General features: G+C 47.0%; 4 protein-coding genes across 4 annotated transcripts in view; 3 read left to right on the plus strand and 1 right to left on the minus strand.

Annotated features, from left to right (window-relative positions):
* LOC131259314 (protein SEC13 homolog) overlaps positions 1-26,708 on the plus strand; it is a 59,883-nt gene that overhangs the window by 18,472 nt on the left and 14,703 nt on the right. The gene's annotated exons all lie outside the window — the stretch shown is intronic.
* On the plus strand, positions 244-6,839 carry LOC131259313 (putative tricarboxylate transport protein, mitochondrial). The gene is made up of 4 exons (XM_058260771.1): positions 244-320; positions 374-585; positions 4,911-5,460; positions 5,696-6,839. The coding sequence occupies exons 3-4, from the start codon at positions 5,108-5,110 to the stop codon at positions 6,321-6,323; spliced, it is 981 nt and encodes a 326-aa protein (XP_058116754.1). The 5' UTR covers positions 244-320; positions 374-585; positions 4,911-5,107; the 3' UTR covers positions 6,324-6,839.
* Positions 7,555-16,971, minus strand: LOC131261965 (uncharacterized). Its single transcript, XM_058263850.1, has 9 exons — positions 15,902-16,971; positions 13,179-15,835; positions 11,695-12,926; positions 11,096-11,634; positions 10,899-11,027; positions 10,647-10,768; positions 9,565-9,661; positions 9,323-9,489; positions 7,555-9,208 (listed from the first exon to the last, which is right to left on the minus strand). Exons 1-9 carry the CDS (start codon positions 16,196-16,198, stop codon positions 9,031-9,033), a joined length of 5,418 nt encoding a protein of 1,805 aa, XP_058119833.1. The 5' UTR covers positions 16,199-16,971; the 3' UTR covers positions 7,555-9,030.
* On the plus strand, positions 17,659-26,597 carry LOC131259311 (5-aminolevulinate synthase, erythroid-specific, mitochondrial). Its single transcript, XM_058260768.1, has 2 exons — positions 17,659-17,780; positions 24,150-26,597. Exon 2 carries the CDS (start codon positions 24,207-24,209, stop codon positions 25,947-25,949), a length of 1,743 nt encoding a protein of 580 aa, XP_058116751.1. The 5' UTR covers positions 17,659-17,780; positions 24,150-24,206; the 3' UTR covers positions 25,950-26,597.

Consider the following 26,708-nt stretch of genomic DNA (forward strand, 5'->3'; position numbering starts at 1 on the left):
TCAGGGGAAAAGATTTCCCGTAAACTTTATTTTCTAACAAAATAGAAGGCGTAGATGAGGATGTTTTCTTAAACAAAGTGTTAGTCTCAGAAACCCCTTTCATTTGAGGGATTATTCGTACAATTCGGTTAAGGGAATAAAAAGATAGATACAAAAAAGCTATGTTGACCATTATTTAGACGGCCAGCATTTGTTTACCTACTCGATCCTACTGACTGCGCCAGTCAGTTTCCGTCGCGATATGGAGAAGACGCACACGAAAGTTGCATGTCTTGTGCTTCTGCAGACGAACTCGCTGGCGCCGGAGAAATTACATAATTGTGAGTTCGAGTATTATCAGTAGCAGTGCAGCTCGGTAACGAATCGGTTTAAGCTTCCATTCTCTAGTGTCGTGATTAATGGTTAACGCTGCTGGCCGGTCAATGCGAAGTGTTTACGAAGACTGCGGATAAGTGATGACTGATAAAGATTCCTAAACAAATGCGAACCACAAGCGAAAGTGCAGCAAAGGAAAATAGTGCGTAGAAACCGTGCGTCCGAGATTCGTTTGGCAGCAATGTACGGTCAGATATTCCTTCCATCTAGGTTGGTTTTTACATTTCCACCAGTAAATAAACCATAAATTCAATCTCATTACTGTAAAAAAAATCCCACTTAAACCGGTCGAGAGACAGAAGACTAGAAAATCGATAACATAATTATGTGCATAGAAGCAATGTTTTGGTCGTTGGATTGTTTTGCTTTTGTGGAACCCTACAAATGTTGTTATATAAGGGCGAGCGGGGTTCAACGAGCTCCAGAATTGCATTTAATGCATTTTGAATTGGATGTTAAATATTCAAGTTTAATCTAAATTTCATCGTTCTGTTATTTGATAATGATAGTATTGCGACTTGAAATCGAATATATCATTTTATGATTAGAATTATACTTAACAGGATTTGGGCTAAATTTTTAGACTATAAAATAAAAATAAAATTCAACTACTTATGTCACATGAACACACGGTTAAACGCAAGGAGTTGGGGGCCGAATTGATAGAGCCCGCATTGACAGAGGGTCCAAGAATTTATTTCAATTATTACAAACCACATCCGATTATGTTGGATGGACAAAAACAACCAACGATTTCTTTTCTTTAGTTAAATATTTCAGAATGATGGATTTTCCTGTGTACTCGAATAAGTCTTTTAAAATCGAACTTCGGTCTTCCACCGTCCGAATGTATGAACAGTGCACGTGCACCTCGCGTTGCGATTCCGCAATCGATATGCCCTCCAACAGAAAGCTCACACTAGGGCCGAGCACAAATCCACGGTTAGGAAAGAAACCTCCCCTTACTTCTTACCTTCATCTTTGCTAAACACCCCTGTACAGAAGTACCGTGCAAATGCGATCGCGATCGCTGCCGGTCCCACAACCATATTGGAGATTACCATAATATTCCAACGCGCCAAACACGAGACGACCCGGTACGCATGCACTATGGGCACATCCGTGCGAACAACAGATGAAGTATGTTCGTTCAGTATAAAATTTATAATGGAACGAGCCTCCTATGAACTGAAACAAAAACACTTAAAAACATATTTTCATTCAAAATGAAATCTTATTTATTTGAAACAGCCAAACCCATTTTTTTTTTTGGAAAAGCCTAAACTGGTTCGTGGGGATGTCGAAAATTCCATCCAAAAAAGTTTTGAGACATAGATTGTTTAAATTTAAGATTAAGTTTAAATATGTATAAATTTCGATATGGTTCTAATATGAAACCAAACAAAAATATGTTTTGCTACAAAAAATACTTGCTAAATTGTTCTATAGAAAATTTGAAAAGCAATTTACAGTGGTTGGTCAACCTACATAGCAACCAATGTGCACTGTCCAGAGCTTCGTCATTGAGGTTCGTTCGCCACCCCGCGCCACTTCGAACGATAAAGTCAGTTCCACGCAGTAGTTCGAATCGCGCGCGCGCACGGGCAACAGTTCGGAGTGTGGTGTCGTGAACCAGCAAGCACACTGGCTTAATCCGCTCGTCCTCCCCGGTAGGTGCTGCTTGTGATTCAACCTTGCCGAACCCTTAGAAAAAGGCAACCAAACTGACTCTCGAAGGGCTTTCAGTGTACCATGGTTCACTAGACACAAAGCCGTCCAAAATTTCGTCCGCAAAGGTTGGGCAGTTGCGGTTTGCGCAAGCACGGTTCAACCATCTGGGGCTGGAGGGGATCAACGTGAGTTCGGCGTTCACGATCGACGTGAAAGTGTGCCACCAGCGTTGTACAAAAATACTCACGCATTGCATAACGACCCGTTGTAGTGCATTTGTGGACACAACAGAGAACGGCGAGATTTGTTTTTTTTTTGTCCCGGTCACCAACAAACCTCACTTCCAGGCTGGTTTAAATGGTAGAGGCAATGTTCGACTGAATGGAAAAGCAAATATCACCCGAGTAAAAAAGCAATCCACCACAATGACGTCAGAAATGGCGTATGCGAATGTTAACGCAAAGTCATCACAATTGGCAAAAAGCGTTAACTTCAACGTTTCGCATGCTCATGTGCCGGGAAACATGGCACACCCGTTTCCCCTGGCAACATATAGAAGTCGGTGCGCGCTGGAGTAGTTGTACTCAGCTAGATGTTGGAGGAAAGTGCAAGTCAAGGTGAAAGATTGATCGTGTCTCATCCGGCTGAGCTGTCCAACTCCGGCGTGTCTCCCTTACAAGCTCTAAGCATTACCCTTCGCCGTCCCAGCTGTAGACTGTCTGACCTCTATCGGACCTGGAACACGCATCTGCCGTGCCGCAGCCCACGCTTCCTCGCGCGCTATCAGTCGTACGACGTGAGCCCTCCTCGTCATACGCTACTCGTCGAGCATCACTGATAAGCGCACAGCTATTGCAGCCCGATTACAGTTCATAGCGGTTCGAGTGATGATGACCGCATTTGGAAAACTTTGGAATGCCTTCCATACCGGCTGTCCCAAACCACGACCAGCATTATATAATTACCTATTGGAACCGGTTTACGTTTTTCGTGGTGCGAGTGCGAACGTATTCCATCGGCCGATTTCGACTACGCGAATGAAATTGCCATCGGCGTCGAATGTCGTCGTCGCGCGAGCAAAATTTGGTCGTCCGGTTCAAGTTCAAGGGTGCAGCGGTTGATTGACTTTCGGCGGTTGGCCCATTACACCCTATTCACAATACGCACCAGAACACTCGACAACAGTCCCCATGACAACGTTAAAAGTCCAGTGTTCAGACAGGCGCCAGAATGTTGCTTACGGTTTATGCTTAGGGAAGGGATATTTTGTTTTGCCTTTGTCGATTATTGTCCAAGCCGGTCGGACCACAAACCCAAAACCTTTTCCCCGAGGGAGGGTGGATACATGTTTCGACCTCGTTAACACCACTGGAATGTGTTTGAGGACACACTTGGCGAAAGTTGCTAAGTTGGTGCTAATAGAAAGCATTTGAAGCTGTTATCGAAGAATTTAATGATTTTATTTCCACTTCACAACTACTTGTCTTGGGTAGGTGGCATCGTCTTGTAAACCATTTGAAATGTTTCTGTTGCTGCCCGGCTTCGGACGCACTTGTATAGTTCGATCGAATTCATGGGAATCATCAGACGTTGGCCATCTCCCGTGTTGCTAGACAGGGCCAGGACCGCGCATGCTTATGGTCCCGCGCGATAAGACAAGAGTATCAGGCCACCAACCGAATCGTGGCTTCATCTTTCCGTATCTGCTTTGCACTCCCTCAGTGCGCAGCTCGAGTAGAATCCAAACAGTGCCTGTTTTTCTCATTCAAATTTTCATGTCATGCAGCATAAGCGTGCCAGACGACGGTACAAACATTTGCGTTTGCACTTGACGTAGCAGTAAAACAACATATTTTTTGCAATTGGGGGTGGTTGTTTTTGCATTTTTCGCAACCAAGAGATACAATGGTGTTTGTTTTACAGAATGACTGAAAGACTGCAGTCGAAATACCTTATTATAAGACTTCAACTTTGCTGCTATAATTATTATTCAACGCGTCAAATGCAGTTCGAATTTTGGGTTTTCCCAAAAGTTTCACGTGCAATAAATCATGAAAATCATTAAAAGTCGGATGTCGACCTTGCTCTAGATGGAGACAAGAAGGCCCCATTCATAACAAACATTAAAATGAACAACATACTTGTGAATGAGAGTGAAGGTTTGCAACGAAGGTTTCAATCGACGATCGAGATAAGAATGATTTTGCATCATACTTTTGTTGTGCATTATACACAGTGCATTTTTGTTATACTTCAAAAAAAAAAATATATATATATACACATGTATTATGTGAGTATATTTTTGCTGCTTTTCGAAGCATGGAACATTCTCAAATTGAAAAATTGAACAAACTCTTATCGATGGCATAGTAAACCTATTAAATTTTCCTTAGAATGTTTATTCAAATTAATAGCAACAAATCCTTCCATTGTAAATAAGAGCGATGTTTAATACGAAGTTGCGCTCGTAGACTAAAATTTCGGCACCAACTAAGCATTTAAAACATCCTAACATCCTATCTTTTTTTTAAATACTATGTGAGTCCTGTGAGTTTTATATTTTGGAAAATGCTTGCGGTAAAACCAGGATTTTATAGTGTTTTCAACTTTGTTTTAGTGGTATATAAGCTTTTGTTATAAACGAAAATATATCATTCTATTTAATAACTTTGTATGGTGTATTCGATCAGTGTAGTTTCTGAACATATAAACAAAAATGGTGTACCCTCCATTTGAAAGTCTGATCAATGTTTACGGTGGCACATTTTTGCAGTTGTATTGCCCAACCTGGTTGCTGCGATGAAACAAACGCAATAGGTAGCTAAAATAATTTGTTTAACCATCGTTATTTCTTCTTTTTGCAGCGCCAACGCGAATTGAGATGCAGTGACGAGAAAACATCGAAGTTATTCTGCTACTTTACTTCCCGCGTCGAAAAGAAACGTAACATTCCGTACTGCCATAGTTAGGAGCAGTGGCCATTCCCAGTCAGTGTTGGACAGGAAGTAGATTTGCCAAACTAAACGAAAAAGGTTTCAAAGCACGAACACACATCATCAGCATGGACCGGTTAGGAATTTCACCGCTAGGATCCACCCCCGCTGCTGGTCAATTCCGTAATCCGTTCGGGTGGAGGCCATGGATGGAGCAGCATGGGGCCGCCGCGGCCGCTCCCGGTGCCAAGGGACTGAAGGGTATCGTAGCTGGTGGCATCACAGGTGGTATCGAGATCTGCATCACCTTCCCGACGGAGTACGTCAAGACGCAGCTGCAGTTGGACGAGAAGGGTGCGACCAAGCAGTACAACGGCATCATGGATTGCGTGAAGAAGACGGTCAAAACAAACGGCGTCCTCGGATTGTACCGTGGTCTCAGTGTGCTGCTCTACGGTTCCATCCCAAAGTCGGCCGTGAGGTATGGTGTCAATAGTTAACACGTTAAGCGCTACGTCGGCCCCGTGGGGCCGACAGTGTTCTTCCCCGTAAGCCGGCGTCGGTCTGCTCGGGCCGACAGAGCCCGTTGGGTAGGCCGGCGTTTCTACGAATCGCTGGCAGAACGGGAAGTAGTACAATTTGCGCGTAGCGCTTAACGTGTTAAGGTAGTGGTGTGTGTTTACAGCAAATGACTGTTTACCTCTCTCTATTTGTAGATTCGGGGCATTCGAGAGCCTCAAGGGTCGACTGATGGAGCCTAACGGGCAGCTGAGCACATCCGGCAAGCTGCTGGCGGGCCTGGGTGCCGGTGTGGCCGAAGCAATCCTGGCCGTCACGCCGATGGAGACGGTCAAGGTGAAGTTCATCAACGACCAGCGCAGTGCGACGCCCAAGTTCAAGGGATTTTTCCACGGTGTCGGCATGATCGTGCGCCAGGAGGGCCTGTCCGGGGTGTACAAGGGGCTAACGGCGACTATCATGAAGCAGGGCTCAAACCAAGCGATCCGCTTCTACGTCATGGAATCGCTCAAGGACGTGTACAAGGGAGGCGACCAGTCGAAGCCGGTACCAAAGATGGTGGTCGGTGCATTCGGTGCCGTCGCCGGGGCCGCGTCCGTGTTCGGTAATACACCGATCGACGTAGTGAAGACGCGCATGCAGGGTTTGGAAGCGGCCAAGTACAAGAACACCATGGACTGCGCGATGCAGATCTGGCGCAACGAGGGCCCGGCCGCCTTCTACAAGGGCACCGTGCCGCGTCTCAGTCGCGTCTGTCTGGATGTTGCGATCACGTTCATGATCTACGACTCGTTTATGGATCTGTTCAACAAGTTCTGGCGCTAGTCGCCCGCCATTGAGTGTGACTCATGCGGGAACATTTCCGAGCTACCACGTTTTGTGCCCATCATCATCATAATATCGACAACATCGCGTCCTACACAAACAGCATGATGACAAACGCGTTGTCGGACCAACAGATAAGCAGAAACAACAGCGAGCCCGAGTAGGCGTCGTTACTCGGGGAAAGGTACGCAATACGGCGAACGACATTCCGGAGTACATTCAGGGATTTTTTGGACGACGGGTAAAAGGCAAAACGAATAGGCGATGGCGGTCATCAATCTTCCTCTAATGGTCTCGATATCATCAACACCCGTTTTCCGCCTGTTCCCGATAGGGGGCCTCCCAATGACACACGAACTAGAGTTACAAAACAATAGCGTCGCACAGAATTTACCATGTAGGTTTCAATGTGTAGGCACAACTTAAATGCAACGACTGTCGCTTACAATAATATAAGTACTAGTGTCCACCCGTTGTTAGGGAAAACGGGGAGGAAAAATCTATACCATCCGTGATCGAGGACCACTTTCGCCAGGCCATAAGATGTAAAACATAGTGATTCCTTTAAGGAACTGAAAAGCCCACGATCAAACAAACTAACTAACTAACTACAAAAAACATGAGAGATGGCATGCATATCTGTTAAACAGGCTTTCTGCGTAATAATTTAAAAAAATCTCCCCTTTAGCAGAAGGAGTTTGTGGTTGCTATACGAGGTTACGCCTGAACTGCTTCGATTAAGTTAAGACACGCTTAAACATGCACACGAAACGAAACTTCATTTGACGTACGATCAAAGCGAAAAACAAGGTACTCTAACGTTAGTTCTTAAGGGCCCAAAGGGATGGTTAGAAACGCTCACGCATTCCGTACATTTTACAAGTTACTTTCGCGCTACTCAAACCCTCATTCTCAATTCAATATAAAATATTAGATGGTCGTGTGAGAATGATTATTACTGTTGCTTTTTATTAGAAATTTTATCTTATACATTCTTCTTTTCTTAAATTAGCTTCGGTGTTATTCTATTCATTATTTGCAATACCCCTCTCTATTGCTATTGTTAGCTCTTGATCGCGAAATGCCGACGAAACAATGAAATTCCTAATCCGTATTTATCTATCTATATACACGTTTATATACATCGTTGTAGTGTGTAAACCCCTTTCTGATGTCCTGCGGGTAGGGGGTAAAGAAACTGGGAGTGTTTAAGGACTATAGTACTGTTGTCTGTAATAAAGTGAGTGTCATTTGACATAAACGGTACAGCAATATCGGTGTTTTCTCTTTGCTTGCTTCGAAAATTTCTTTTTCTTTCAACACTGTTCAATCAAATTCGGCGTTGCGTTACGATTTGCTCCATACTTTTATTGATTACATCGTCGATCTCACCATCGGTTGATTTTATATAACTCTTTGCATTACTACAACATTATCACTCGCTTATTCCTTTAATAGCCATACCCATCCATCCATTATCTGCTGCGCGCTATCTCTCACGTCTATTATCATCCCCACCCCACCATCATCATAGTATTCAACTACCCCGGATTGCCTCTGTCTATAACTTCGGTATTTCGGTTCTTGTCGACTTTTCTTACCGGCGCACGGTAAACTTTCTACCGTTTGTTCTTCTCACGCGCGCAGTTGAGGCCTCCAAGCTTTATTCGTATTTCCTAGTCAGTCGGCAGTTTATGAGACGAGAACACAACGTTGAACTGCACGAAACTCTCCGCTGGCCGTGCCGACGAAAACAAATCCCGTATGTCCTTTGGAGTTTGCAAAACGGTTTTGAGGGTTCGCTAGAACACCACCGGCAACCGGTCAGTCCGTTTGTTTTTGTTCTTTTTTTGCATTCTTAAGTCGCCTACTTTTGTTACCACCTTATTTATTCAACAAACCAAACATGTACACACACCCACACACACACACAGATACACAGGCACGCAACAATCATACAAATAGGATGTGCACAGTTGATTTCTCGCAATCGCTAGAATTTATTGCATTAAACTATTCTAATAGTAGTTCTTTTCTGACGTCAGTTATTTACAGTCACGACAAGTAGGTCGATAATTTAAGATCGAACGTGCAGAATAATGATCAGAAATCCGAAGGATGAAAGGATACGGGTAGCACTAGGATAGCTAAATTCCTAAATTGCCGTTTGATTGCGTATTGGACACGCACAATCGATTCTAAAGATTGACGCTAAACGATCAAACTAAATAAAAGTGCACAGAAAAAATTATTTCCCAACTATTTTTTCGAAATCAAGACAGTGCGCCCTGGGCTTTCCGGGCCGGTATGGATGGACATGAAAAATGGGTCGATAATTGTCTAATATAATCATACATATCCCTAATTGCAACCTATGAGATGAAAGCTGCAGAAAGCAGCAAGATAGAGAGAGAGAGTATGGTTTAGAAGGAACACACTATGCAGGGAAAACAAACTAAATCTTTGGAATATACACCCCTTTACAATAATTCTTCATCTAAAGACACGACGCCTTCTCCTAATCGATTAAGGGTAGATAGTGCTATCCTACTCGTCTGTCCTTAAAACGCTTTACAAATCGCTAATGTCTTTACGACGGGGGCGAAATGGAGAATTTTATCCTTACCACTTGTACTACTTGCATGTGCCGCGGTTGTGGAGCGCATATTAAATTGAACGCATGCTTCTTGGGTTCCCACACCCCCGTCTATCGACTCTTTAGCAGATTCGATAGCGTACGGATGTGCTTCGTAAGCTCGGAGTCCATTTTGTACGCCTCGCTGTTGATCAGCTCGCGCAGCTTCGGCAGACTCGGCATATGATCAATGTCCTTAATGTTAAGCAGTTTCTGGAAGACCTCCGTCCAGACGTGCTTTTTCAAATACCTGTACAAAAGGAAAACGAGAAATTAATTCTCCGTAGGTACATGTAAATCAATCGGCACGAATGCAGCAAGGTCACGAACACCATACTCGATAGAGATATAGTAGCAAAATTACCTGGGCAGCTTCTGCTTGATGTCCCATTCGTATTTTTTCACAATCTGCATGTACTCGCCGAACAGCATCACGTGGATCGTCCCGGCCACGCAGAACAGATCCGTCTGGAAGGACCACGGACGACCCTCTTGCATCTCGATACAGGTGAAGCCATCCGTTTGAATAACCTAAGCGCAACAGATAGAGATCAGTAAGTTTTCTAAACTATAAAAATGCTGTATAGTTCCCACGACAAACGGTACCTTCTTAAATTGTCGCTTTGGTTCAAAGAAATTCATGTCGATGGCACAGCCGAAATCAATCAGTCGAATCGTTGGTGCTTCCAGATCGCGAGATGGACTAATATAAAACAAATGAGATAGAGAATCGATAGAAAATTATCAAATCACCACGATGTTGTTAATGGTTTTACGTTTAACAATCGGTTGTTCCTATGACAATTTCTTCAATCAGACGAAAATCATCCAGAGACAAATCAACTGCACTTTCCTCAATATCAGCTCCTATCGACCACGAGTGCCGAACACTCTACTTCAGAAGTTCGAATCCTACATCCCGATTTATTTAGAATTTAAAAAAACTAGGTAAAACGGCCCGGTTACACGGGCCAGTTACAGGACCCGTTTACAGGGCCCGGTAAGTGGGCCCGTTTACAGGTCCCGGATACAGGGCCCGTTGACAGGTCCCGTTTACAGGTCCCGTTTACAGGGCCAGGTTACAGTGCCCGTTTACAGGGCCCGGTAACACGGCCAATTTACAGGGCCCGGTTGCACTGCCCAGTTACAGGACTTAGTTTACAGAGCCCGGTAAGTCGGCCCGTTGACAGGTCCCTTTTACATGGCCCGGTAATACAGCCCGTTTTTAGGGCCCGGTAAGTAGGACCGTTGACAGGTCCCGGTTGCAGGGCCCGTACCCTTAAATCTCGAAAACGTTTCATTTCCTTCGTATTGGAAACTTTCAATGAAATAGTGTAGCACGTTCACGTTTTGTTTTGTTTTATTTCGACGAAGTAACCATCGACTACCAAAAACTCGTTCAGTGCAAGAAAAATTTCCCCTACCATCCTGCATCCATAGTATCCTTAGCAAAAGTATAGCGCCTGGGGAAACCTGGGGAAAGTGCGTGGGAAAACCGGAACGTCGAAATTGTCGAAATTGTGCATCTCGCTTACGTGCTCGCTTCGCTCGTTCACTTTTGCTATTGCTATCTAAGCTCAAGGTCGAAATTGTCGAAATTGTTTGCATCTCGCTTACGTGTTCACTTCGCTCAATCGTACTGTCTAATGGAACCACTCAGTTAGCGGAGTTTGTATAGCGATACTCACATCTTCATTAACAGGAAATTATCCGGCTTGATGTCCGCATGGATGATGTTGCAGGCGTGCAGATACTCTACGATTGACAGAATTTGACAGCTGAAGTGCATCACCAGAGATTCGTGCATTACCTGGAGGAAATTAAGGACAGGGAAATTAACATCATCGACTTGCTTGCTAGATAGGTTGCTAGGAAAGTTTGTGTAGTTATTGCTTCACACCAAATGGTAGCGGAGCTTGCTTAGATTTGTTTGCTTAGACTACCTTGGTTGTCGCCGTGCGGATTTTGTTGTTAATGTCCAGCAGAGATCCGTATTGTGAAAACTCCGACACGAGCACGCTCGCATTTGGGGCAATGACGGCGTCACAGATATCCATGAACCCCGGGAGCTGAAAAAAGGGTACGTGAGCCTTAAATAAAGGAAGGACCTGCTGCTAGAATATGCTGCATCTCTTACCATGACATCGTTAGTCAAGCGTTTTTTCACCTCCGTGCAAATGTACAGCTCCCAGGTGTTGGCCGGCTTCTGATACTTGATCGCCACGACGGCCCCCGTCTGGGTGTTAACCGCCCGGAACACAGAACCGTATGAACCGCGGCCCACCTCTTTCTCCACGCTGTAGGCTGTCCCGCCTAGATTCGTCGTCTGGCCCTTGACCAGCTTCGGCAGGTTGGCGTGCGTGATGCAGTACGGGTGCTCCTCGTCGGACGGCTCGCGGCCCCGCGCCGGAAAGTCTACCTTGGTCAGGAACGCCCGGCACAGCTCGCTGTTGAAAGGATCGATGAAAGGCCGCGCCAGGTGCGTCTCGATCGTGGCCAGCGCCTTCTCGAGCCGGCGTCGCTGGGCCTCTTCATCGTGCTCGCCCGCCTGGAAGAAGCTACTCTCCACGACGGTCGAGTTCATCGAGTCCTCGTTCTGGCCCAGGTTCGATAGGTTCGATTCATGCTTCCTAAGGTACCGAAACGAACCGACCGGAGTGGACGTTTTCGAGAAGCCTCCCATGGACGAAGTCTGCGTTCGACGGATTGGCGTCGAGCAGGCACTACCCCTTCCACTTCCTCCACCACCAGCACCACCCCCACCACTTCCACCACCTCCAGCCCCACTGCCACTGCCACCACCTCCACCTCCGCCGCCGCCGCCACCACCGCTTCCGTACTGGAAAGGACCGTTACTGTTGTCGCCGGCGAAGGAAATGTTGCTGAATGACGTGTTGAACTCCGAATTCGACTGATACGACGAGTCGTCCTCGTCTGGACGGACGATTCGCTTCGTAGGTTCTCCTCCCACTCCCCTGCTAGCACCACTACCACGGCGGCCGTTCTTAACAACCCGCCCTGACATGCCATCTTCAATGCTGGATTCTTCCTCCTCTTCCACACCGTAGAACTCTTCCTCTTCTTCCTCGTCATCCTCATCGTCCTCGTCGTTATCGTGCACCTCCTCGTCCTCTTCATCTTCCTCTTCCTCCTCATAGTAATCATCATCCTGCACGCCATCGTCTTCCTCGTTGTCCTCGTCATCGTCGTCCTCATCCTCGTCGTCCGCATAGGCGGCATCCACTCCGTCCTCATCGCCGTCCTCGTCGGCATCGTCTTCCACCTGATACTCCTCCTCCAGCTCGTACCGTTCGGGGCGCCTCGCTTTCGCCACCGTTTTCTTCGAATTCGAGCGCTTGGATATTTTACTCTTCTTCGCCGATGACGAAGAACCCGCCGAACCACCACACCCTACCGGCACCGATTGCACCGAAAAAGACGAATCTTCGTCCTTCTCCCCATCGACCGAACGCGAAAGCAGATGCACAAGTGACACATCGTCATCGTCCTCCGCATCCGCGGCGTGGCTCTTCTTCTTCGTGTGCTTCGATCGACAAGCACCTTTCCCACCCGCAGACACTGCCTTGCCTTTCCTTGCTCCCATACCAGCTTCTTCCTTCGACATGTGCTTGACGTGCTTTTTACCCGCCACAATACTTTCGCCTCCGATCGAATACTGTTGCTGCTGGTGGTCCGTGTTCTGGTAGGGACTTCGGACGGACCCTTCACTTCCGGTAGTGGCCAACGGCGAACCGACGCCCGACGCTTTCTCCTTCTTGAATTTGATCGTAATCGTCTTGCTCTTGCTGGTCCCATTCTCCGTCGGGGTAGAAAAGCGTATCGTCGACGCTTCGATCTGCTCCTCGATATCATCACAGTCGTTGGAATTGTATTTACCATTATTGTTGTTATTATTGTTGTGGTGGTGACGATGCTGCTGCTGCTGCTGCTGTTGAGCGTGCCCTTGGCTGGGGGGATATGCCGAGTTTGACCCGCCATTAACATCGTGCAATTGGTTACCTTCACTTGCACCGGCAGCAGATGGTTGTTGATGTCCGAAGAACGTCTGCTGTGGCACAGCTGTTGACAAGCATTGCTGCTGCTGCTGCTGCTGCTGCTGCTGCTGCTGGTTTGGATGATGATGATGATGGGCTTGTTGTTGAAGGGTTTCATCCACTCTCGTCTGGTGCACCACCACTACTTGTTGCTTCTGTACGTGCCCATGTGGGACGTGGTGTTGCGTATGATACTCCTGTTGCACTTTCGTCTGCTCAGGCGCATGATTGTACTGCTGGTGCTGCTGGTGCTGCTGTTGCTGCGGATGGAATTGCGTATGCGAAACGTGCTGCTGTTTCTGCTGAACATTGCCATGATGAGACTGCTGCAAAGAAACTTCCAAGCTTCCGTCTTGCTGGTACCGCTGATTTTGCTGCTGCTGATGAACATGAACATGATGCTGGTGATTGTTGACCACGGTTGCGTATACATGCGGAGCGGTATTGTTGTTGCTCACGATCGGTGACTGCGAGGTTATCGCATAGTTTTGATGGTTCGATCCTCCCGCCAGCATCGGCTGTACATGCTGACCGTGTGCCGGGCTGTGGGAAACATTAGTTTCGTAGGGGGGCACATTCGCCGCCACCGTTTGGTACGAGTTTCGGTGCGGATGGGGCTGCGGAGCTGATGAGCCAGCACCAGGAGGTCTCTGATGCTGTTGTTGCTGCTGCTGCTGCTGATGATGATGCTGCCTAGCATAGTTTTGGTTACTACTATTGCTATATCCATCGTATTGCCGTTGGGCTGGCTGTTGATGGTATGGCATTGGAGGCGAATGCATAGGCGAGTGGCACAGAGGCGATGCGTATTGCTGTTGATGCGAGTGTGGATATGGTTGCACGGCATTCGCAGTCGTCGGTGTCGGGGAACTCAACTGTGATGCTGGAACCGGAGAGTGGTGCTGCTGCTGCGGCTGCTGATGTTGATGATGATTATGATGCTGCTGCTGATGGTGCATATGCTGATGCTGCGGTTGGTGGTGCTGCTGCTGTACTGGTGAATGATGTTGACCATGATTTTGTATTACCGTTTGATGATACAAACCTGCAGACTGTTGATAAGTCTGGGTCTGCATTAATTGGTTCGTCTGCACGGGAGGCTGGGGCATTGTTTGGGAAACTATCTGACCGCTACCAGGGGAACCGTTATATCCATTGTAGCCATGGTAAGGGCCGTGCGGCTGCTGCTGTTGCTGATGGTAGAAATTACTAGTATGCTGAATCGAACCCTGGCGCATCGGCTGCTGCTGCTGCTGCTGCTGCTGCTGCTGCTGATGCTGCTGATGCTGCTGCTGCTGCTGCTGCTGCTGATGCTGCTGATGCTGCTGTTGATGTTGCTGCTGGTAGTTTGGTAGTTCTGGCTGCCCGGAATGTCCATGCTGATTGTGCGTCTGCTGGTGACCGGACGAGCTCGGATATTGCTGTTGATAAATTCGTGGCTGCTGTTGCTGCTGCTGCTGAGGATATTTCATTTGCACTTGTCTTTGCGCAACTTTTTCCTTTGCCTCCGATAGTTGTGTTTCCTGCTCTTGGCGTCTACGAGCGTGCCATCGCTGTGCTCGAATTTCCTCCAGCGAAAACTCCATGGTCGGTCGATCGGCATGCAGGTCCGGATATACCAGCCGCTTCGGGTAGCAGCAGCGTCGCTTCGGATCGTACGGTTCCTCCAGACATAGCGGGACGTCCCAGGTTTCGTGGTTGGATTTTGCCTCACGGACAAAGTTCGCTGGCAGTCGGATGCCTCCATCGCTGGGGTGCGATGTTTCCTCCGTTGCAGCCTGCGGTGGCGGATCACATGCTTCTACTATCGTTGGCTGGCCTGTCGTTTCACCAAGCGTATACTCGCCCAGACTGTCGTCGTACACGTAGCTTAACGAGGCTGTAATAACGTAGGCAGAATTATTGAGATTACATTCAATTAAGCTATCGTCCAGACTGTCATTCGCATCGACCGGTGGTTCGCCACATGGTTCTTCCAATCGAGTGCTGTCCTCGGTTTGCTGATATGGTACGTGCTGTTGCGAGGAATCGTAAGTTTCTTGGGCGGACGGCTCGACATCATGCGGGAGTTGATTATGATTGGAGCCAACAACTGGCGGTGCGACAGAGGGCAGAGAGGTCTGTACGGTAGTCTCAATTGGCTGTTGATATCCGTTGTGCTGCCCATTACTCGGGTAGAAGATACCATTGTGTTGCTTTGCGTAGTACGGTTGTTGGCCCTGGACCGACATACTTGAAGTGTTAGTGGACGTGTGGGCCACCTGTTGTTGATGTACTGGCTGCTGCGCGATAGCATGCTGCGTGGTTCGCTGCTGGTGATAGTAAGCGTGGTTTACATAGGACGATGCACCAGCACCACTCGTGCTGGGTGCTGCTTGAGGAACCTCCGAAGTAAGGGTACCATTCGCTGGGTGGATTGCCGGAGCCTGGGTGTGAACCTGAGAATTCGCTTGTTCCGTGTATTGATATTCGACTACGCCGGAGGTCTCATGTTTCAACTTTTTCTGCGGTGGGCTGTGCGACACGATCTGCTGCCTTTGCTCCACCTGCAGCGTACTGGCAGATCGTTTTTTCGGCATCGAATCACTGTACAAGCTCCGATCGGCTAGCGATTGGCGAAAGTTTCGCTGGGCTTCCAGCAGTTCTTCCATCGGACGTGCCTTCATCTGCATTCCCAGATTGTATATGGATTCTGCTTGCTTGAACCCGTTAATCGCATCGTAATAGTGCGCCCATGCGATGTAGAAACAGGCGCACTGTGTGCCGATGTTCTTCTTGTACAGCATCTGGTAGTAGCTGCCCGCCGTCTGTTGCATGTCGATCTAAAAGCAAAAGAGAGTAGTTAAGGGGACATGTCTTGTCCAATTACGCTGTTCCTAGCTACTTACGTATTTCAACCATAGTTTTACCATCCGTACGTCCTGCTTGAAGCTCTCGTTGTCTTGATAAAGCGTCAAACATTTCTCCAGAATCGAGCGCAGATTGTCCACGCGATCGTACGCCCGGTTCTGTTCGTACCAGTTGATGTAGTTGAACCAAAGGTCCAGCGGATCATTTGCATTGTACGCTCGGATGGCGTTCTCCCAGGACAGCTTATCTTCTTCGAAGCGAAGATTTGGCATTGCACCACCAACCCCACCGCCACCACCGCCGTGACCGTGCTGGTGTGGGCGATGTGTGTTCATTGCTTCCTCTTCCGTCCAACTGACAAAATAACCGGTACGACAGCGACCTGTTCGAATCGTAAACACCGTCCACTTTCTGTCCAACACTGTTGCCTATCCCCGGGATGGCAGGGGCAAATGTCTCTAAAGCATTCCAAAGCAAGCTTCCGCGACGATTTGCGGACGGAATGTCGGAAAAATCAAAACAAAAACATTGCTCCCGTGCACACATGCAAACATGCACCCATCGTCAGCGGTCCATCAGAAGATGGGTGCATGAAAGCTCTTCATTCAGAGCCTGCTTGTCGAATGATAAGTGCAATTCTTGCAGCAGGTTGCTGTTTGCATGAACTGTACAGAATTTCACTGAATTTCGCCGGAACGGAGGAGCGCGGAGGTGGGTGGTCGGCACCCCCGCGTCACTGCACTGGTGGAAAAACACTACGCCTCAGGTGCTATTTTCATGATGGTGTTGGTCACGGGGCACACGGTCGCAGTGAAATTGGGGCGCAAACCATATGGGTCCGAGTGGGACAGTCCGATTGCAGTTGCGGCTGTTTAGGTCTTTGTTGCGCTGCTCCAACCTTTTCGTCGTCGGTGTCTGCTGCCGTTGGTGTTCGACACGGGGGGTTGTGGGAGCAGCGGCGGTAGAGATGCAGGAGTGTAATTTTCAATGAAGATTTCAACTCCTCGGGCTACCACTTCGCAACGCCGATCGGAATGTGGCCCGCAGCGGGATACGATCACTTTCGACCCGCACCACTCGAACGAAAAGAATTGCGGTAGAACAGTTGTCTACGTCCCCCGTACAAACAGTACAGCTACTCGACGAATTCAATCGAAATGCACGCAACTCTTTCTATGTTCGTTTCGGTTCTAGATGCTGCCCTAGAGTTCCCACCTACATTTACTAGGTTCGCTCCGATCTTTGCAGTCGACCGGTGCACCCAGCAAAGAGTGAAAATCATATATTTGTTTACATTTCCCTTTCGGTTAACTAACACAAAAAAGATAATTTCATAACAACACAGAACACAACCTCCGCGCATGGTTTTTGGATAGTTTTGGTTATTATATTAACATTGTTCCTGCCTTTAATTGAACAGCTCCCGAGCGTCCGGGTACATCAACATATACACATCGCTAACTCAACAAATCAACTGTCAAAATGGATGACGCGGACGTGTGATGATCCATGAGTCTTGTTCAAAAGAACTGACTAAATAAGTCCAACGTTACACTTATCCATTTTTTCATTTTAACATCATACTGGTTTAAAAATGTAGATCAACAAAATCCCCTTAAAATTAAAGACTGTACAACAATACATACACAACTCGACAAGTAATTGTTGTTATAACTATTTTATTTCCACGAACTAAGTGCTTCCCGTTCCCACACGAAAACCATTGCACCTACAGGTGCTGCAGCATGTAGGAACTCTAGTCACAGTTTAACAGTTGTTTTTGGTAATTCCTGATAATCCTTGGAGCAGCAGACACTCGAAACAGTGAAAACGAACGTGTTCTACCCAAGTGATTGTAAGTGAAAAGTCGAATAAAACCTCGAAGCAGGAGACTTTTAGTCCCCAAGAGTATTCCAGGTGAGTAGTGTTAAATCAAACTCAACCCACAAGTTTACGATAAACTTTGGATACATAAGCTAAATGAATGAGCACAAGGTGGACCTTTCCAGCCTTCATGCCATTATGCAATGGCACACATTTCATGTTGCAATGTTTCCCCTACAAAATCGATCATTTTGCTTATGAATACGGCAATCTATTGGCGCAAAAGGATATTCTTTGGATGAAGATAGTGAAAATCATACAAAAAGATGTGTTGTGATATAAGGCCTGGCATTCTGTGCCTGTTCATTGCGATGCATGGATTGCATAATGTTTTGGACAAACGCCAACGTACGTTCAACAAGGTGTAAAATTAGCATCCTTCACCCACACCACGGATATCGGTGACTAACAAGAGGTTCGTTAAAATCATTACTATCGCTGCTTGACCAACATTGGGAGCCCCGATGAACGGCACGTGATGCAGTTATGCTGTCCTGCTCCATTATGTTCACCGTTTCTCGTTTGTTACAGCCACAGTGACCTCAACGAGATTGTCCTTCTAGCCAACTCGCTTTCGACTGTCTGGTGAACAAGACTTTTGCTAACCATACCAGTCCGAACTGGTTAATGGTCCAAACATCTGTCGCCAAGGATTAGCAGCACTTATCTACATGGCTGGCCTTGAAAGTTACTAGATTGTCGTTACTGCTAAAGTTGTGACCCTGTGGCACAGCAATCCTACCCTTTGCGCATTGCAAAGGTTCAGAAAAAGCGTTGGAATTTGTACATTGGCATGATTGAAATTAATTACGATTAATTCTTTCCCATACTCCAAAGACCGCAAGCGTTTGTTTGCATATTCGTCGATATCTCTATGCTTTATGGCTTTAATCTGTAGCTTTATCCCACACCAGCCGGGAACGTGGTCACGATCTACCATATGCGATATCCACCCCATGTTTCGTTTACGTTCCTCCCGCAAAATACACACTGATGTAATCAGTACCAACGGATGGTTGCGTGCGGTTTTGCGGCAAGTCACGATTAGCAGCCACTGGACACTGTACAAAATAAGTAAAAAGAAACATGTTAAAGGAGATAAACAACGACACACACTCATGCTTCGACTTCGTCGTGACACCGGCGCCGACCGGAAAATCTCGTCTGGTCATATAAAATCAAAAAAGGAAAGTTTCGTATTTATTATCGTCCCCTTTCGGATTCCGAGCCAACCGCGCGGGATGCGGGAGTAAGTGGTATCGTCTTGGACATAAAAAAAAATTGTCATGGTACGATAGCCATTTTTGCTTACTTTTATTGAGCGTGTGCCCCGTAAGTCATAGTATATGGAAAAATAATACGCTCCCACATTTCCAAAGAACTTTGATCAATGATTTTGCTTCCTATTTCTTACTGCCTTATCACTTTGGCTGGCATAGTTATCATTTTCATTAACTGAAAAAATAGAACTCTCTATTTTGCCCATCTCATTGGTTGGTACACAACCCGTAAAAGTATTGTTTGTCACCCTCATGACCAGTTTTGGGGGGATTAGGCAACTTATCAACTGCCACAGAGGCACGAGGCATTTCAATGGGGAGACGCACACTTGTACCCCCCTCTTTTTATGCCTTTCGCTCGCGCCTATTCAAATCACGACCCAACTCCAAAACCAAGCGCGAGTTGGACCAACACCACCAACAACGTGGTCCGCGCGGAAAAGGGTTTTCGATACCCCCTAGGTGTCGACGAGGCACGAACCCGACGAGACAGTCCGCAGCGAGCTTCCATCCGAGTCTGACTGGCAACAGATCTGCGTTAAAAACTCCAGACGCAACACCAGACCCACAGCAACAGCGCGAGAAAACCGTTGATGAACGTCGCCGCAAAGAAGTAGGTTGTAGAAACGAAAGTTTACCTCTTCGCATCCCCTGTTGGGGCCACTTTGCACCCCGAAAGACGCCCGCCGAAGAAGGTTGTTCAGTGTTCAGTGCGCCAAGAAAAGTAACATCCATCACGGAACCAACAGGGCTTTCCCCAGTCCTCGAGAAGCAAACGTTTCAAAAGCGACATGTAAGTAGCAGTTGAAGACGAAGAATGATAATACATTTTTCGACTGTTCGGCGGTTTTGATCACAACAGGCAGCAAAGGGCGTTACAACGGTTGATTGTACCTACGCCCGCCCTGTTAACAGGATGTTTGGACAAATATTTGCCAATCGATAGAAATTGGTACGAAAAGCAGAGCCCACCAATTAGTCCACTCACATTGGACGATTCCGATAGGCAAGTTTTTAATAAGAAAGTTCGCCAGGACGAGCTAAGATGTTTTGCATTGAGGTAGCTGTTGGCCACCCCTATCTAGGCCGACCTTTTGGCTGACTTCTGCGATATGCAGTACCTCCCATATTCAGACACGTGTTGTGCAAGAATTGCAGCAACAAACCGTGCCAGACATTGATTGTGGCTTTCATCCTTTTTTGTTTCTTTTGTCATGCTGTAATCATTACAAAAAGTTGCAATGGAACAACACAAATATTTTGCTTTACACTACCCTGGGTATCAGTGTACGTTTGAAATGTTGTTAAATGTTGTCACCCAAATAAACGACGTCGGTAGCGTACAGACAGACGTGTCACATATTTTGGGCCTGTCCAGATGACCTGACTGGCCAGGGTCAGGCATTACCAAAATATGCTTGGTGTATGATTACATCTTTTTGTGTGAATTGTGAACACCAAACGTCTTGAAATTGTGACACAATATTCTGCACAGCATTTCGATGGCTTCAATAAGGAGCCGCCTGTATTGTATATTGTATATAAAATAGTGAACAGTTGTTGTTCTATTTTATAATATTTTTTTAAATCCAAACATTGCCTTGTTTGTTCTTAATTCTCTGCCCTTCACTGTTAAACTGTTGGTTATTTAATTCATGCAAAAGTTTTCAGTACATTTTCTTGCCTGGTTTTTCGTTCCCACTATCTTGAAGACTTTTTTCCTCTATCATTTAACTTCCGCTCCTTGCAGCCGTCCTTGAGGAAAGACATAAGTGTTTACTTGCGTTTAAACCACACGTCGTTCGATTCCTCCGAACTAGCACCTTCAATGGTGGGGAAGGGGAAAAACAAGGAGGAAGTGTGTGCATGACTCAACGGACGGGTTGCAGAATTGATGAGTTAGCTATTTTACGATTCCTCGTGATTGCTGTTGCTGCTGCTCGTGAATAAAATTTAACTTATCTCCACGAACCGCCAGCGCGTGTTTGTGTGGCATGACGAAGCGATATCGGTTTGATTAATTCCATATTTGACCCACACTTGCTGGCAACGCACTGGCTATTTGTAGAAATTAACATGGTTGTGATAGTATGTTTGGAAAATAATGCTAAATTTTTGGTCGTTCTCTAGGTGTTGCATACAAATTCCAATTGGCATAGGTTATCAGCTTTCCCGCTGGAATATCTAATATTATGAAATTTTTTTAATTCAAGTTCAAACGTAAACACTCAAGGAAACAAACGTACGGGAAAGGAAAGGCAAAAATAGAAATGATCGAAGGTGATAGGCTCACGAAAAGCCTCATTTGTAAGAAACATTAGCTTGTCGTCCGCCTTAAAGAAAGTCTATTGAGACATAGGCGTGTACCGTGGTTGGCAACCAGGTTGTTTAAATAAAAAACAAACGTGTACTGTTTAATCAAAATGGAGATGTTGTTATCGCCTGGGACGGAACTCTCCCGACAATCCTTAGGCACGTTGGAAAAGAAACCAAAAATTAGCTGAATGTAGAAGTACTGGTTCAATTGGCACAGCTGTTTATTTGAAGCCGCGTAAGAGATCGAAAAAATACTCCGTTGTGGGAAGGAGGAAGATCCGGTATCTTCTTATCCGATCACGGGAATGATTGTTACCGATACAGAACTAACACGCGATTGTTTCAAACGTGTCACGAAACATGATTGAAATGTTTGATGAAGAATTAGTTCGAAACATGAACCGTCCGTGTCGGTCAAGCGGGGCCTCCCTTTGACTATTCCATTTTATTAATAATCTTCGATCGCGTTAGAGGCGCGTCATAATTTATTCTAGTGTCCATTCGTGTGGCCTCCGGCAATTAATCGGCTACAAGACCTTTTTGTTTGACTTGATCGCATTTTTTAAAGGTCCGTCTTCGGTTGCGTGCAGCACGGGATTTGTGTCTTTGATACTGGTTCCCCCAGGATCATGACCTCAGACGGTTTGCACCAGACGGTAGGGTGTGATAGAGGGTGGCTATCACTACCTGACTCCGACACTTACCCGTCGGTCATTTGCGCGCTACTGTCCAAGCTGCAGCATGTCCTTATCCCGCCTCGCAAGGAAGTTTTGTTTTTGTGATCCGATGGCGCAACCGCATCCGCAATGGTACCTGCCGGAGAGATTAAACGGAATCATATACTCGAATACCGAATACCGAATACCGAATAACTTCAGCAACACAAATCATCAGACACAATCGGTAGCTGTAGAGATTGTCTAGGTGTATAAAACGGTCGCGTCAGGCTGTGCCGTTGGTCAAAGTGTACCGAGCCCGCTTGTGGATCAGTGTCCGTAGCAGAATCTTGTAGGCGATTGGTAGTCCTTTTGAGGAACCAGAGATCTATCTTCCACGTGGCACTTTGCAGGCTCTGTCGCTCTCTGCCCGTTGGCAAAACGTTTTCGCGTAGCCCCGGTAGTGTCTTAAATCGTCGGCTTTCGGTGGCCTCGGTTTAGTGTTGGCGTGCGCTAAGTTCTCCACATAAAAACCTTAGCCCCGTTCGCTAAGAAACGCTTGGAGGTGGATTTCGCATTTGGGTTCGTGTGACTCCAATTTGTACTTGCACTGCTACTGTTGCCCGATACCTGGCCGCGTCTAGACGTGCAGGACCCCTGGGCTAACGTGAACGGTTGATTTGAAAGTTTCACTTCAACCCCTGAACGACGAAGAATTACCCCAACCTACCCACGCGTGTGTTAGTGTGCATATGTAGTGAAACGTTACCTCATCGCCAGTTTCGTACGATCGTGGATCGTAGCGATCGAAGACCTCCCAAGGAGCTGACAAGTGGATATGGACTTGAGTGAATTCTAGTTCGATCAATCATACCTTACGCCGATTTCCGGTTTCAATTTTTGTTAATCCAGTGTCAGTGTACGCAAAAGCAAGCGGGTGTTTAACCAGCATCACTGATTTATTGTTCCACGTCTAGCAGCGTAATTTGAGATTACGACAGGACTCAAGGCGCGAGAAAGTGAACTCGCGCAACTGAACCGTGGAGGGACCGCCGTTAAAAGAAGGCTATTGCCGTAGGTTTCCTTCGCCACCAACCGGTTACGCGTGATTGATCTTTGGGTCGCACATTCGACGGCAAGGATTGTCTTGAAATATCTCGTTATTTCTCGATTTTCTTCTGTAGCTTCAGTGGTTGAATAGAAACACCCAAAATGATTCAGGTTGGTCGTGTGCTCTATAATGTTTGAAATACCGTTCGTTAGTACCTTTAAAAGCCGCTTTTTGATGATTCAGTAATTAGGTTCCAGAAGAGTTGATGGAACAGAATGTGGCATATTCTCATTGTTTGTGTGCAATGATATACTTTTAATATACTATGTTTTTTAAATGCATCTAGATAATCAAATGAGGGTAATTACTCTCCCTGGTCCGTATACTAAACTCACTTTTTGTTGTGTTGAGAGGCCTATCTGAATATCAACTCTTAACTGCGATTTTAGGACGATTTGAATCATTATTGATCGCACCACAGATAAATCAAGTTAGCCATGGTTTTTTTTGGGCGAAATGAATATTGCAACAGAGTGTTTTATAACGGATGATTTCAAAAGCATTAAAAAATGCTTATTCATTGCATCTGAATAGATCCATATTGGTAATACGTCTACAAAACTCTTCAAGAACCACGTAGTCTGTCGGGACGGTGGGTGAGGATCACCTTGACCGCACGGAGTCCGTACTATGCAAAGTAGCGCATCGAACGCGGTCGACAGAACTGGCGACCCCAAACGTGTGACGGTTTTCCTCTTTCTATTTCTTCAGTGTGATTTGCAATTCGAAATGTTTTGCTTGGCAACGGCACCTTCACGACAGGGCAAAAGGTGGTTACTTGACGACAGATTGCTCTTGGATGGACGGTGTTTGTGCGTTTATTTTAACAAATTGATTTTCAATTCGGTGAACCGTTGAAAGGTCTTAGTCATGCATTACATATCAGTACCGGTAAAGATAGTGCCATTCCCGTAGGAAATGAAATAAATTTATGATAAATAAGCAGTATGAATGTCAACGATACTGAATTGCGTTACGTTTTGCGTCATAAATTAATCTCTCTGATCTTCTTTCTCCCGGTTTGCTCCTTTTTCTACAGCTCTTAAACGTCAACACTTCCTTGTTCTTCGCACGCACGGTAAGCAGCATTAAGAAGATGCCTTGCCCATTCCTGACTCGCCTCAGCACGAGCTACGTGCGCAACTATGCGCCTACCCTGCTCAAGACGTACGGCGCGCAGTGTCCGGTGGTGCAGCGTACCATCTCGACGCTGCAAGGATCGCAAGGAACCGGAAGCGCTGCCCCGGGAGCTGAAACTGGTTCGATGGTAGGAAAGGAGGCGAAGGGTACCGAGCTGAGTAGTGCGCAATCGCGTCGTAATTTGAGCTCGCAACCGAAGCCCGAACCGGCGCAACAATCGTCGGTGGAAGGGTCGAAGAAGTGTCCGTTCCTGAGCACGGCCGGACCGCACGTGAAGAAGCTGGGTGTGGAAAGTGTCGAAGTGCCGACGGAGCGTACGTTCGCGTACGAAGATTTCTTCCACGAGCAAATCCTCCGCAAGAAGAAGGACCACTCGTACCGGGTGTTCAAGAAGGTGAACCGTTTGGCCGCCGAAGGTCAGTTCCCGCGTGCCCTCGAGTACTCGTGGGGTGAGCGACCGATCACGGTGTGGTGCTCTAACGATTACCTCGGCATGTCGTGTCATCCGGAGGTAAAGCGAGCGGTCGCGGACGCACTCGAGACGTACGGCACGGGTGCGGGTGGTACGCGCAACATCTCGGGCAACTCAATGAACCATGAGAACCTCGAAAAGCGGCTGGCCCAGCTGCACAAGAAGGAGAGTGCGCTGCTGTTCACTTCCTGTTTCGTGGCAAACGATTCGACACTATTTACGCTTGCCAAGGCACTGCCCGGGTGCCACATCTTTTCCGACGCGGGTAACCACGCGTCGATGATCCAGGGTATTCGGAACAGTGGCGTTCCGAAGCACATCTTCCGCCACAACGACCCGGCGCACTTACGCGAGCTGCTAGAGAAGGTCGATCGTTCGCTGCCGAAGATCGTTGCATTTGAAACGGTGCATTCCATGACCGGTGCCGTGTGCCCGTTGGAGGAGCTGTGCGAAATCGCGCACGAGTACGGGGCACTCACGTTCGTGGACGAAGTGCACGCGGTCGGCCTTTACGGAGAGCACGGCGCAGGCATTGGTGAACGCGAGGGCCAACTGCATAACATGGACATCATCTCGGGGACGCTCGGGAAAGCGTTCGGTAACGTCGGTGGCTATATCGCCGGAACGGAGCTGCTGGTCGATATGATTCGTTCGTACGCGGCCGGTTTCATCTTCACCACGTCGCTTCCACCGACGGTCCTGTGCGGGGCACTGAAGGCGATCGAGATTCTGGCATCCGACGAGGGTCGGGAGCTGCGGTCTCGCCATCAGGATAACGTGCGCTACCTTCGTCGGCGGCTACAGGAGGAGGGCTTCCCGGTGGAGCACACCCCGAGCCATATTATACCGGTGAAGATTGGCAATCCGCGTCAGTGCACCGATGTGTCGGATCGAATGATTCAGCGCTTCGGACACTACGTGCAGGCCATCAACTATCCAACGGTGGCACGTGGTGAGGAGAAGCTACGGCTGGCTCCGACGCCTCACCACACGCGCCCCATGATGGACGAGATGGTTCGGGACATGAAGGTGGTCTGGCAGGAGCTTGGTATGCCGCTGGGCGGTAACCAATGCCCGGCCGAGTGCGCCTTCTGCCGCAAGCCGCTACTGTTCGATCGCTTCGAGTCCCGCACCAAGGGATCGGCGCCGACGGCGTCCTCAAGCTGTGCGGCCGAAGTCATCTGCCAGATACCGAACTGCCCGCAGATTGCCGCCGTTGCCAACTAAAGCTGCAGCGGATACAAACACTCACACACCCTTGGACATGACAATGGTGGTGGTTTCCGTTCCACAACTTTAGCTCAAACTCTTCACGGGTCTTCGCGACAATAGCGTATCGACGATCGAACGTCTGGAGTGTACAATTTCGGCAATCTCTGTCTCCCAGCCTAACCCTCCAACGCGCCACAATCGCAACATGTGTCGATTGATTTCTTTCCACAGCGAACGCTCCTCTCTATATACTATTTATCTAGATGTGTACCGAATTGTTCGTTGTTGTATTAGATAACCGCCAGCACGGCGATAAATGTTATTTCGGCTGCAGTGCAGGATACCTTTACCATTTAAATTTGTATTTGTAGTTTTTTTTTCTTAGTTTCCGTAAGCGTTTGTGTTCAAAACAAATCCTTTATCGTCAATCGACCTCATTCCAGGCGCTATATGATTGAATCGTTATTTGTTTTACTAGTTTGGCCGCACCTTGGCTAAGAAGGTACCCTGCGCCGTGGTGGCAGTGCAATGAAATCAGATTAATTTAAACAAATTCGTTCTCCTCACATGAGTATGTTCGTCGATATGTTGTTGACAATAAACCATTGAAACACAATAATATTCCAATAAAATATATGTCTGTCTAATAAAAATATACTGTGAATGGGACAAAATGGTTATTTTTTTATTATATTCAACGAAAGTACACAAATTACTGCAGGGGAAAGCATTATTAGCTTCATTATTCTTGATCCCAGACTTAAAAATGTGATA

The sequence above is a fragment of the Anopheles coustani genome, chromosome 3 (genome assembly GCF_943734705.1).
Source record: "Anopheles coustani chromosome 3, idAnoCousDA_361_x.2, whole genome shotgun sequence".
NCBI classification, from domain to species: domain Eukaryota; kingdom Metazoa; phylum Arthropoda; class Insecta; order Diptera; family Culicidae; genus Anopheles; species Anopheles coustani.

Bases quoted from the DNA above. Each gene is read 5' to 3' on its own strand.
- LOC131259313 (XM_058260771.1), top strand. From the start codon at position 5,108: ATGGACCGGTTAGGAATTTCACCGCTAGGATCCACCCCCGCTGCTGGT. The intron at 5,461-5,695 runs GTATGGTGTCAA...CTCTATTTGTAG, and splicing joins ATCCCAAAGTCGGCCGTGAG to ATTCGGGGCATTCGAGAGCC.
- LOC131261965 (XM_058263850.1), bottom strand. From the start codon at position 16,198: ATGAACACACATCGCCCACACCAGCACGGTCACGGCGGTGGTGGCGGT. The intron at 15,836-15,901 runs GTAAGTAGCTAG...TTTTGCTTTTAG, and splicing joins TAAAACTATGGTTGAAATAC to ATCGACATGCAACAGACGGC. The intron at 11,635-11,694 runs GTGGAAGGGGTA...CGTCCATGGGAG, and splicing joins TGGTGCTGGTGGTGGAGGAA to GCTTCTCGAAAACGTCCACT.
- LOC131259311 (XM_058260768.1), top strand. From the start codon at position 24,207: ATGCCTTGCCCATTCCTGACTCGCCTCAGCACGAGCTACGTGCGCAAC.